Raw genomic sequence first — 13715 nt, 5'->3', positions numbered from 1 at the left:
TTGAGAATCACACTAGCATAAATAAAGGAGAAACGTGGCTGCGCAGCTGGTGTAGGAGGGAGGGCTTCAAATATGTAGATAATTGGGATGCCTTCTGGGGAAGGTGGGACTTGTACATGAAGGACGGGTTGCACCTGAACTGTAAGGGGACCAATGTCTTGGGTGGAAGGTTTGCTCGAGTGGTTCAGGAGGGTTTAAACTAGTATGGCAGGGGGGGTGGGAACCTGAGCTATTTACCAGTGGTGAGAGTTGATGGAGATGAGGCAATAGCAAGAGGTAGCGCAGCCAGTGGGAAGGAATTTCCTGGGAAAGAACCAAGGGATCAGTTAAAGTGTGTTTGCTTTAATGCAAGGAGTATCAGGAATAAAAGTGATGAGCTTAGAGCATGGATCAGTACCTGGTACTATGATGTTGTGGCCACAACAAAGACGTGAGTTTCTCAGGAGCAGGAATGGATGTTCCAGGGTTTAGAACATTTAAAAAGAGGAGGGGGTGTAGCACTGCTAATCAGAGAGGATATCACAACTACAGAAGTTACCATTGTTGAAGAGGGTCTGCCAACTGAGTCAGTATGGGTGGAAATTAGGAACAGTAAGGGAGCAGTCACCTCATTAGGAGTTTACCACAGGCCCCGCAATAGCAGCAGGGAGTTCAAAGTTTGGGAGAAGATTTGTAGCTCGTTGTTGTGGTTCTGTTCGCCGAGCTGGGAATTTGTCTTGCAAACGTTTCGTCCCCTGTCTAGGTGACATCCTCAGTGCTTGGGAGTCTCCTGTGAAGCGCTCCTGTGCTGTTTCTTCCGGCATTTATAGTGGCCTGTCTCTGCCGCTTCCGGTTGTCAATTCGAGCTGTCCGCTGTCGTGGCCGGTATAGTGGCCGAGCTACAAATCTTCTCCCAAACTTTGAACACCTACGGGCGAGAGACGCTAAGACAAGCTAGGAAATGGGAATCCTGTGCCAACCGCCTAAGCGCCACATACGAACAACTCCGGTTCCTGCATGAATGCTGAAAGAATCGAATCCTTCCACCATGTGTCAGATACAGACCACCAGTCAACAATCCACAAGCCAGGGACACAGCCAGGCAGAACGGATTCAGGATGATTCAGGTAATGATTACAGACGCTCACAGCAGAGTACACAAATACAGACAAGAAATTGCGCGCCAAAAATTGTTAATTTCAAAAACCACCAATCAGGAATGGACCCGGACCATAGAACAGGCCATCACCATAGGACAGAACAGGACCACACACCGCAAAAAAACGGCACTAAAAGAAAAAATGGCCAAACTAACACACAAAGAAGAGGACACCACAACACACACCTGGGTTAAAAACCTCTCCCACAGACCGCTCACAGACACGGAAAGAACAATACTGGCCAAGGGACGCCAAGACAGCAGACTTCCTAGCAGCACTAGAATGCACATTCAGGAACAATGGACTGACAGAAGAGACACAACAAACTGTGAGACAAAGTATCGTACCGCTGATAACAAGAAAAAAACAAACACATAACCTCAACACCAAGGAGAGGGAAGCACTAAAATCACTAAGAAACGATAAGAACATAATTATACTACCAGCAGACAAAGACAGAATGACAGTCATCCTGGACAAAGCAGAGTACATGCAAAAAGCACAACAACTACTTGCAGATACCAACACCTACCAAAAGAGGGAGTTTGACCCCACCCCACAGCTCACCAATAGGATAAACAACACACTGAGGAATCTACAAAAAAACGGACAGATAACCAGGTCTGACCTACAAAGAATGAAACCTGAAAGCCGGGGCAGGTATCAGATCTTGTGGTGGGAGAGCATTTGGTGATAGTGACCACAACTGTTTCACATTCTACATAGCTATGGAGAAGGAGAGAAGCGGGCACAATGGGAGGATATTTAATTGGGGAAAAGGAAACTATGATGCTATTGGACGTGAGTTGGGAAGCATGGACTGGGAGCAATTGTTCCATGGAAAGGGCACTGTGGACATGTGGAGACTGTTTAAGGAACAGTTGTTGCGAGTGATGCATAAATGTGTTCCTCTGAGACAGGCAAGAAGGGGTAAGATAAAGGAACCTTGGATGATGAGAGCGGTGGAGCTTCTCGTCAAAAGAAAGAAGGCGGCTTATGTAAGGTGGAGGAAGCAAGGGTCTTGCTCAGCTCTAGAGGATTACAGGCAGGCGAGGAAGGAGCTCAAAAATGGTCTGAGGAGAGCCAGGATGGGGCACAAAAAAGGCTTGGCGGGAAGGATTAGGGAGAATCTAAAGGCATTTTACATGTATGTGAGGAATAGGAGAATGATCAAAGAAAGAGTAGGGCCGATCAGGGATAGTATTGGGAACTTGTGTATAGAGTCTGAGGAGGTAGGGAAGCCCTAAATGAGATTTTCGCTTCTGTCTTTACTAAAGAAAAGGACCTTGTAGTGAATGAAACCATTGAGAAGCAGGTAAGCATGCTGGAATGGATAGAGATTGAGGAAGCTGATGTGCTGAAAATTTTGACAAACATTAAGATTGACAAGTCGCCAGGGCCAGACCAGATTTGTCATCGGCTGCTTTGAGAAGCGAGAAATGTGATTGCTTCGCTGCTTGCGAAGATCTTTGCATCCTCGCTCTCCACCGGAGTCGTACCTGAGGACTGGAGGGAGGCAAATGTAATTCTTCTCTTCAAGAAAGGAAATAGGGAAATCCCCGACAATTGCACACCAGTCAATCTCATGTCTGTTGTCTGCAAGGTGTTAGAAAGGATTCTGAGGGATAGGATTTTTGACCATCTGGAAAAGCATGGCTTGATTAAATGCAGTCAGCACAGCTTTGTGAGGGGCAGGTCATGCCTCACAAATCTTATTGAGTTCTTTGAGGGTGTGACTAGACAAGTGGATGAGGGTCGAGTGGTGGATGTGGTGTATATGGACTTCAGCAAAGCATTTGATAAGGTTCCCCATGGTAGGCTCGTTCAGAAGGTCAGGAGGAATGGGATACAGAGAAATTTAGCTGTCTGTATACAGAATTGGCTGGTCGACAGAAGGCAGCGAGTGGTAGTGGAAGGAAAGTATTCTGCCTGGAAGTCAGTGGTGAGTGATGTTCCACAGGGCTCTGTTCTTGGACCTCGACTCTTTGTAATTTTTATTAATGACCTGAATGAGGAGATTGAAGGATGGGTCAGCAAGTTTGCAGATGACACAAAGGTTGGAGTTGTCGTTGACAATACAGAGGACTGTTGTAGGCTGCAGCATGATGTTGACAGGATGCAGAGATGGGCTGAGAGGTGGGAGATGGAATTCAACCTGGATAAATGTGAAGTGATGCATTTTGGAAGGTCAAACTTGAAACTTGAGTACAGGATTCTTGGCAGTGTGGAGGAACAGCGGGATCTTGGTGTGCAGGTACACAGATCCCTTAAAATTGCCATCCAAGTGGACAGGGTTGTTAAGAAAGTATATGGTGTTTTGGCTTTCATTGACAGGGGGATTGAGTTTAAGAGCTGTGAGATCGTGATGCAGTTCTATAAAACTTTGGTTAGACCGCACTTGGAATACTGTGTCCAGTTCTAGGAAAGATGTGGATGCTTTGGAGAGGGCTCAGAGGAGGTTTACCAGGATGCTGCCTGGAATGGAGGGCTTATCTTCCAAAGAGAGGTTGACTGAGCTCGGACTTTTTTCATTGGAAAAAAGAAGGAAGGGAAGGGACCTAATTGAGATGTACAAGATAATGAGAGGCATAGATAGAGTTGATAGCCAGAGACTTTTTCCCAGGGCAGAAATTGTTAACACGAGGGGTCATAGTTTTAAGCTGTTTGGCGGAAAGTATAGAGGGGATGTCAGAGGCGGGTTCTTTACACAGAGTTGTGAGAGCATGGAATGCGTTGCCAGCAGCAGTTGTGGAAGCGAGGTCATTGGGGATATTTAAGAGAATGCTGGACATGCATATGGTCACAGAAATTTGAGGGTTCATACATTAGATTTACCTTACATGAGGATCAATGGTTGGCACAACATCGTGGGCTGAAGGGCCTGTTCTGTGCTGTACTGTTCTATGTTCTAAATCCACACCACAGAAATTGGTAGACCTAAGTTAGCTTTTTTTCAGGGTCAGTATTGTCATTTTGCTGCCAGTGGTGAAATCTGTATCTCTCATGTGTCTGCTAAAGACTAGACCATTTTTTCTTTTTGAATTTTCTTTAAATTCATTCATGGGATGGTGGCACAACTGGCTGAGCCAGTATTTATTGCCTATCCCTAATGGGCAGCTAAGAAACAACCACATTGCAATAGATCTGGAGTCACATGATAGCAAAATTCCTTTCCTAAAAATGGGTATTTGCAACAATCGACAATGATGACCAGGTCAGCTTTTTCTGCCAGTTTGTTTTTTTTTTAATTGACTTCAAATTTCACCACCTGCCAAGGTAGGATTTGAACCTATGTGACCAGAACATTAACCTGGGCGTCTAGATTATTAGTCTAGTGACATGACCAATGTGCCTTGTCATCCCATAACTATGTGAGTGAGATATATGGAGCAAAAATGGCAGTTTGTAATGGAGCATGCCTGTTTAACCATTTGTTTTAATTAATGAAGAAAAAAATCCAGACTTCCTTTTTGTTGCACAATCTGCCCACCCGATCTTCCTTATGTTCTCTGTCTGAGCGATTATTTTCACCCAAATCAAGAGAAAGAATGAGCTCTGCAGCTTGCAGAGTAGCATTAACAAAGGTCTGGGTGCAGGATGTTTGTTTAGGATTAAAGAATGGCAAAGGTGGCAGTTACGTCAACCCATCAGACACTTAGGCATCAAGTATTGAACTATCAGTGGTATGGATAATTGGGTATTAAAGCATCAGTAATAGAGTTAATAAGGTATTAAAGCATCTGTAATAGAATAAATTGGATATTAAGGTAACAATGCCATAGATAATCGGGTATTAAAATAAATGGCCTAGACAATCAGGCATTAAAGTATCAGTTACTTAGATAAATATTGAAGCATCAGTGATTAGCTCATTGTCTAATATTACAAGTAGCTATTTAAAGTATTCCCCTTAAGAGTATCCAATAAGCTAAAGCCTCTAAAATAAATTAATGCACTTAATCAAGATTAATTACTTCAATTAGATTAAAGTACAAAATTAGCAAACCTGTACTTTAGACATTGCTATATTCTGTGATGTTCTTTTGGATACTTGAAGATTTGTCCTTTCTGTTACAATAAACTAGGGCAGGTATGCTATTTTTATAAATATATTGAGCATGAACTTGCAAATTCTTTGGGGAAAGATGTGTGAATGAGGTCAGGTTATAAATGTACACAGTTAGTGGAATTGAAGGATGAGTTCTACTAAAACTGTCATGTGGGCTGATTTCTTGGTCGAGAGTTACACATTCAAAGATCGAGATCATGTTACAAAGCGATTAGGGCTGGGAAACAAAAATGTCTGCGTAAATCAGTAACAAGCCCTGAACAATACGTGCAACTTTTGAAAAGAGGCTCTCACTGTCCTGCCGTTTCATGTGCTGCACAATGAGGAAGGTACATAATGAAAAACTGTAACTGGGGACCTGGATTCAAATCCCAATTTGGCAAATGGTGAAATTTGAATTCAATAAAAATCTGGAATTTAGAGTTTAATAATGACTATGAAACTGTTGTTAATTGTCAGGTAAAACCTGCCTGGTTCACTCAGGTCGTTTAGAGAAAGAAACTACTATCCTTACCCAGTCTTGCCTACTTGTAACTGCAGACCCACAGCAATGTGGTTGATTCTTAACCGTTAGGAATGGGCAATAAATGTTGACCTAGCCAGCGATGTCCAAATCCTGAGAATGAATAAAAATAAACAAATTCAGGTCAAGTTTCTGACAAACTGAAGGAAGTAATTGCAAGTTTATCTATTTATGTAGATGTCACCTCCTGTAGGTCTAAGTTATTGTGTGTGAATAATTGAGCTGATTTAGTTTCATGCTTTCGGTCTGTTGAATTTTTCTCCTTCACATGCAGGAAATAAGACTTCTGTCTGTTGGGCTTTAACCTGTTCTCCTCAACATCTTCTGATTAGTGTCTTGATTTTGAACTTGTATTGGGAGTTGGTGAGCGGCTGTGATTGTTTAGAATTGGTATGGTGTCTGTGTCCTTGTTACGCTTTTGGCACCCTGGTTTGCTGTAAGCTAATCGTGACTGCCATTAAAATTGCACATGCCACCAAAAATGTTCACTGACTCTTCAAGAAGCATCAGGAAGCAGGTTGTTTGGCACTTAATTCATGTTCACAATGTTGTTCCATTCTGTTATATTTTTCCATCAGCCAGAAGTACCGTTTGTCAGCTTTGAAGGCTAACGTTGGACTGTTTTGCTAAGACTTGTGACCTGTCCTCCATTTCAATGTTCGTTGTTCTGCTGACCTCTGGTTGTTGAATTTTCTGGTTTCAAATCCAAATGACAGCCTTTTAAGTTGTTTATAATGAATTGCCATACCTGGTGTTATATCTGTATCAGGGTAGTCGAAAGGATTTTAAATCAGTTCTTTTTAATGTTGTTAAGTTCTACTCCCAAGATTTAAAATTCACATTTTGAAGCATTTGGGGATGCGGATGAAAACTCAATACAGAAGAAATTGAATCCACTTAAATCCTGAGAGTGTTATCTGCATACCATATCAGCGAGACTCATAGGCAGTTTCTTAAATCCGTGCACTAAACATTTAAGCATTATAAAGGTTTCTGAGGTTAACCATCATTTGATACCAATCCTAGGAGCAGGGTGGCTTGTTTTGATACTAGTTCAACTTGTCAATTCCCAGAGTGTGGGTTCTTTAATGAAGGGAGTTGGCACAATGATGTTGGACAATAAATCAATGCCATACGCAGCCCACTAACAAGGATAGCGTGGTGCACTTTATTTCATTTTAATGGGGCGTTATAAATTAGTATAAAATTTGCTATGAATTACTGAATTTATTCTCATGATCTATAAAACAAATTAGCCTGTTGGTTTGCAATGAGTGTTCATCAGTCTAACTCTCCAGGATGGTGAACTGTGTTTGTGATTACAATCTACAATGCACACTTTCTCAGGCGAAGCTTGGGGAGGGAATATGTTAGGTGTCAAATAAATTGCCAAACCCCTGACCCACCAGGAAAGCTCAATCAGTGAAATGCCAATCAACGTAAGAGCTGAAACAGAAATTGCTAGAGAAACTCAGCATGTCCAGTCAAATCGGTGGAGAGAAAGCAGAACCAGCATTTCAGGTCCAGTGGCTCTTCTTCAGAACGTTTCTGTTTTTGTTTTGCATTTCCAGCATCCACAGTTCTTTGTTTTTGTTACCTCAACTTAAGAGCTGACTCCCTGACTTCGGCGAGCTTGTTGACCTATTGCCCACCTCAATAATAGCCCCCGGTTCACCAGAAGCTGGCAGTGTATCAAAGCCTGACAACCTTTGGGTCTTGAAGAGCACTGGTCAAGGCATACACCTCAGGATACCAAAGAGCCAGAAGCTTGGCCTTTCTCTTTTGCTTCTCAAAGTGCTGTGGGTTGCAGGGAGGCAAGGGCCAGGATGAGTTTGAAAGGCTGGCTCACCTGACCATACTTCTGATTGCCAACAGATTGGGGCCTTAATTGTGGAGTTGAGTCATTATGTCATAAAGCTAGGCATAAGACAGTAAAGATCAACTTCTGATTATATGTGATGCAAGATCAGCTAATTGTAAAGACTAATGGTGCTGAAGCTAAGAGAATATCTATTGCAGAAACAGAATTCATAGCAATGCTATTTTCGACAACACTCCAGAGCTAGTAAAATGTACTCTGCTGCTGTACATCTGTACCTTATGCTCTGAATGAAGTTGATGATTTGTAGTAACTCCATTGGTGTACATTAAATATAAATCGTACTTCCTGTAAGTTTAATTGAGTGGCTATAAAAGTGCCTAAAAGAAACTAGAATTATTATATTGTGGACAAGCTTACTCTTGGGTATGCTCAGTTGAACTTTGAAGTAATATTTCATCTAATGCATTTAATTTAATTGGAGGATGTGCCTTGGAGAGCAATGCCTTAAAATTTTGATGTTTCCTACATTACAATGATGACTAGACTATAAAAACTACTTCATTGGTTGTAAAACTCTTTGAGATGTCTGCTGGTTGTGTAAAGTGCTATATAAATGCAAGGCTTTCTTCCTCCCACATAGAAAGTGAGGACTGCAGATGCTGGAGATCAGAGTTGAGAGTGTGGTGCTGGAAAAGCGCAGCAGGTCAGACAGCATCCAAGGAGCAGGAGAATTGATGTTTCAGGCATAAACCCTTCATCAGGAATGCAGGGCTGATGAAGGGCTTGTACCTGAAATGTCGATTCTCCTGCTCCTCGGATGCTGCCTGATCTGCTGTCCTTTCTTTCTTCCATGGTAATATTATCTTTATTATATATTAAACAAAAAACTTAAACTTAAAATCAAAGATATTCATGTAAATTGCAATATCTTCAGAAATCCACCTGATGGGTAGTGCTTGCTAATTGTTATTTTAATTTGTAACATGGGTGATTTTATGGCAGTAAGGATATCATCCAGCGGTGTATAATAATATCTCTGAACAGGAAAACAAAACATCTGTGTTTGTAAGAGTTTTTGTGGCCCCATAGTAGTATCCCTACCTCTGTGTCAGGAGATCTAGGTTCAAGTCCCACTTGTTTTAAAGGTATAGAACAACACTCCCTGAACAGGTGATTAGAAAATGTCTAAGAGCAAAGTTCTTGGTACAGGTGATCTAATGTTTTTTTAAATACAGCTGAGTTTTTGCACCCTCCAACTCCTATTTGATATAGCCCCTCTCTTCTTCCCTATCTTTCCCTTTTATTGTTGCTGCACTTACAAAAACACTTTGTAATTTGTTATTTTATTTGATGAAATTGGTGACTTGGTGCTTGGAAAAAACAGCTATCTTCTACCCCGTTTGAGTGTTGGCTGCTTGACAGGAAAAGGATGCAGAAGTGAAAGGTGGAAACTGATATTTGCATTATGATATAGATGTACAAGAAAAGCTTTGTAAATCTCTGAAAATCTTTTGCTGTTTAATTCAACATAAGGATATTGATGTTTGAAGCAGTAGGAGCCATAATTTGAGTTGTCAGCTTTTGTGGATAATAGTTCAGGTTTTGATCATCATGATACTCACTTCATTACGAAAGAATTTGTAATCCAACGCTTCAATTCTGCTATACAGTCGGTTAACCCTCGTGCTGACAGTCGAAAGATTGTCTGTAACATGTTCCATTCTGATGCTTTCTTTGTAAGTGTGACATTGCTTTGCATGAGCATTTTTAGAGAAAATGACAGCATATTGTTTACAAAAACTCTTTTCAGTAGTGATATGTTGAATCCCTGAAAGGAATTCAATTAAATTATAGGCTCTGCTCTCCCTTCATTATTGTAAAATCAGTAAATAATTTCTTCAGTTCATCTAACTGTTGCTAAAATCCACAACCAGTCTGGAAATTGCTAAAAGCTAAATGACCTGTAAAACGATCTACCTTTGTTCAGCAACATGTAATAAATAGCCCAGGATTCAATACAATTATTCAAGAGAAACCCTTAGCTCAATTTGATGTAACATTGCAAGTGTGAATCTGCAGGACCATTCAAACATTAAGGCATTGGTATGTGGTCTACCAGACAACAGTGAAGTACCAAGGTGCTGCAAAAGCAATGCTAACTGAACTACAAGTTGAGAATAGTACTTATGAGTTGAGGGCTGACAGCACGGTGCATTTTGATGGTAAAATTGATCCTTACTATCCATATAATGGGAGGATTAAAATATCCATCCAATACAGATTCTTCAATAATATCCAATGAATCATGATCATTGGGTAAATTCAGTCACATGTAACTCAATTCCAAGAGATACATTTACTTTGGCATTTGTTAAAATGCACTTATGAAATGCCGCTCTGCATTTTTCTCTTAAGTGGAAGAGGTAAATAGAAAACATGGAATGTACTTACCCACCAAGAACATACAATAAAAGATAAATGTTAACAAATTGCTACCTTTAGAAAAGGTCCAGATTGATACCCAACCATAAAGGGAGCCAAATTTTCGAGACCAAACATCTGATCCTGCTCTGTGGTCTCCAAAGTATTTGATTAGATTAGGTTCCCTACAGTGTGGGAACAGGCCATTTGACCCAACAAGTCCACACCGACCCTCCGAAGAGGAGCCCACCCAGACCCATTTCCCTCTGACTAATGCACCTAACACTATGGGCAATTTAGCATGACCTGACCTGCACATCTTTGGGAGGAAGCCAGAGCACCTGGAGGAAACCCCATACAGACATTGGGAGGTTGTGTAAACTCCATACGGACAGTCCCCTGAGGATGTAATCAGCCTGGGTCCCTGGTGCTGTGAGGCACCAGTGCTGACCACTGAGCCACCATGCCACACTCCTTCTGCATGGCCTTCCTTTGAGATCATGTCTGTGGGATGATGAATGATTTCAGCCTTGCTCTCCAACAAGCCAGTCAGTCATTGGTCTTGGCCAGATGGTTACTCAAAAAGGGGGAAAATTTAAAGGGGAATTAAGGGACAAGTTTTCCACGCAGAGGGTGAATTGTGTCTGGAATGAACTGCTGGAGGAAGTGGTGGAGGCAGGTACAATTACAACATTTAAAAGGCATGTGGATGGGTACATGAATAGGAAGGGTTTAGAGGGATATGGGCCAAATACTGGCAAATGGGACTAGATTAATTTAGGATACCTGGTTGGCATGGCGAGTTGGACTGAAGAGTCTGTTTCCGTGCTGTACAAACTCTGACACTTTCGTTGGGCAACAGTGTTTTATGCCCAGAACATGCTCTGTCCAATCTGTGTGTGATAGTCCTAACCATAACTGACTTGTAACTCCAGCAAGCATTGTATTTGCCTTGTGGCAAAGTGCCCACTGAAGCCTCTATTAAACAGTACAAATCATTACAATACATAAAAAGTGCTCCTTTGCTATTTTAATGGAAGACTTCACCTTTTTTTTAAGCTGATACTTCTTTTAACCAAAGAGGCAAAGGATCAAAAGTTTATACATTCCTGGTCAAATGAAAAATTTATCTTTACATCCAGTCTGTCCAGCCTGTCAGAATTTTATACATTTCAATCAGATCCCTTTTCATTCTTCTAATCTCCAGTGGACTCCTGTTCCAATCAACCTCCTCTCTCCTCGTGGGTCCAACCTGCCATCCCTGAAATCAGTCTGGTGAACCTTTGCTGCATTGTGTCAATCATAGATGGAAACACACCCAAGCCCACTCCTGTCTTCATTTAAAGTCAGCACACATGCAATTTCTCATAGGCATCACTGTTTAGAAATCAGAAAACAGAACACCAGCTGACCTCCTCTGAACAACTAAAACATTCTCAGACGCTGCCTGACTTGCTATGCTTTTCCAGCACCACACTCTCAACTGATCTCCAGCATCTGCAGTCCTCCCTTTGTCCAACTCAAAACTGAAGCCAATTTTGGTTTCTCAACTGCTGGTGTAGATGAGCTCATCTAATTCAACTAGGATCAAATGTTGAACCTTCAGTTTCTCTGTTCCTTGAGTGATACATTTTCCCACTAAATCTTTAAAGAAGATCATTGCCTAGCAACAATAGAACTATATATAGGCCACCGATGGGTTTTTGGTACTAAACTAATTTACCTTTTGATATTCTATTCTTTTTGCCTCTTACAGTTAAATTTACAGTGTGTTTGACAGTTCATTTTATCTGAATCTGAACAGAAGGTGCTCAGTCTGGATCATGCCACTGAAAGAACTGGCCCATTGCAAAAAAAAATCAGTTGTCTCTCAGTTCTGTATTGTCAGATTTTTGGAAGAAGTTGGATGATTAGTGGGACGCATCAATTTGCTGCTCCAATTGATTTAATTTTCAATAGGAAGCCTGTAATCTGTCTTTAGCTTAGCTTACAATGGTACTAGCCAATTTGTAGCCGAAGTGCAGAGCTCTTTCACTTGTGGGTTGGGTAGAATTGTCAGGAAATTCACCCTAAGCCACTGGCAAACCTGGGAACTGGCTATTAAGTGACATATGTCTTGGAAGCAGATAGTTGTCTGTTGACCTTTCACCTGAGGAATATTTTGTGGCTCAAGGAGACCCAAAAAAACCAAATCATGACTTTATGTGCAATTATAAATCTCAGAATCTCAAAAAGCAAAGTTTGCTTCAGTAAAAGCACGAAATGTTTTATACAGGGCATTCATAATTTTTGGCACTGAGCATGTCCGCAGTGTCATCGGTGCAAGGACAGTGATACCAAACGCCAACACTGGTTATACACTGATCTCTATCAATTTGCCTTTCCGGACTCTATTGCAGAATTCAAACATGGTTTTCTGTTCTTTTTTGTTGCAGGATGAACTGGCTGAAATCTGTGGGCAGCCCAATGTCTCGGATTGACAAAGCCCAATTCTCAGACGAGAGAGAGATCTCCAAACTGGATTTTAATAACTTCTCAACCAGATACTAGGATGTTGCAATAACTGGTGCTCGCTGAAACTTTGCTAATATCATCTTTAATGCGATACAGCTTGGAGAGGGAGAAAGAGGGGACATTTGTTGAATATGAGGGTTTGGAGAGTAACTTACTGAGAGAGTAAGGGGTGTAAGTTGCTTGCTATTCATGATTTTTATTTTTGTTTTGTTTCCCCCAATAAATTCTGAGTCTTTCCTGTCTTTGGGGTCTGGCAATCAATCTCCATGCATTTCTTTTATTTTAAAAACTGTTTATGCTGACAACATATTCAGCTCCATCAAAGTTAAGATTTCAATTGGTTCACCAGATGGTACAAGGAATTTTGTTGAGCAGAGGTGCAATGCTTCCTTTTCCTTTTAGTGAAGGTTGGGGACAAATCACTCTGTCTCTCCATCTTTCATAAGATTTGTTTATTGCATTGTGGCTCCATGTAGTCCAAGTATTGCGAGTATACAGCTATAACTACCTCTTCACTTTAATTTTATGTTTTTTAAAAGCAGAGATCAGTCACCAGTCATCTGCTGGTCACTTGTCTCTGAGGTTATTCTGGTGCCAGGTCTAATGTAGGTCACTTCAGCTTTTTGACAGGTTGGCCGATTTGCATCATAAATGCTGCTGGAGAGCTGACTCTTGCATGCTAAAATCATCAGCACTGCAATAGCACAATGGTTTTTAGTAACTACTTAAAACAGCATCACTGTTAGTAATTTTTAAATGATAGAACTTATATGCTTTATACTTTTGTTGAAGGTTCTCACATTTGGTGTAAACTGCTTTTATTAAACTGGAAGAGAAAATCTAATTGCGAGGGTTGTCTGAAATTTATAGTTTATGGGCATCATGCTATACTTCACTGCTGATTGCAGGACTGAATCATGTAATTAAAATTGTTTTGGATGTAAATTTGCTCGCTGAGCTAGAAGGTTCGTTTTCAGACATTACCTAGTATGGTGACGAAGCATCATCAGTGAGCCTCCGGTGAAGCACTGGTAGTATGGCCCACTTTTTATGTGTTTACGTTTCCTTGGGTTGGTGATATCATTTCCTGTGGTGATGTCATTTCCTGTTCTTTTTCTCAGGGGCTGGTAAATGGGATCCATCTAACAACTGCTGCCTCACAGCACCAGAGACCCGGGTTCAATTCCTGTCTCAGGCGACTGACAGTGTGGAGTTTGCACATTCTTC

General features: G+C 41.2%; 1 protein-coding gene across 7 annotated transcripts in view; it reads left to right on the top strand.

Moving 5' to 3' along the window:
• Positions 1 to 13449, top strand: part of LOC140457054 (acylphosphatase-2-like) — a 66861-nt gene extending 53412 nt beyond the window's left edge. For 5 of the 7 annotated variants that reach the window (XM_072551007.1, XM_072551010.1, XM_072551004.1 and 2 more), the window contains exon 5: positions 12410 to 13446. In XM_072551007.1, the coding sequence (XP_072407108.1) occupies positions 12410 to 12524 (115 nt within the window). In that variant the 3' untranslated portion in view covers positions 12525 to 13446. Of the gene's footprint in view, positions 1 to 12409 lie in introns of all 7 variants that reach the window. The other 2 variants (XM_072551011.1, XM_072551005.1) reach the window with 2 other exon arrangements.
• The last annotated feature ends 266 nt before the right edge of the window (positions 13450 to 13715 follow it).

The sequence above is a fragment of the Chiloscyllium punctatum genome, chromosome 31 (genome assembly GCF_047496795.1).
Source record: "Chiloscyllium punctatum isolate Juve2018m chromosome 31, sChiPun1.3, whole genome shotgun sequence".
Lineage (NCBI taxonomy): Eukaryota > Metazoa > Chordata > Chondrichthyes > Orectolobiformes > Hemiscylliidae > Chiloscyllium > Chiloscyllium punctatum.
Note: the sequence above shows the minus strand (reverse complement) of the source record. Positions and strands in the feature narration are given on the sequence as shown.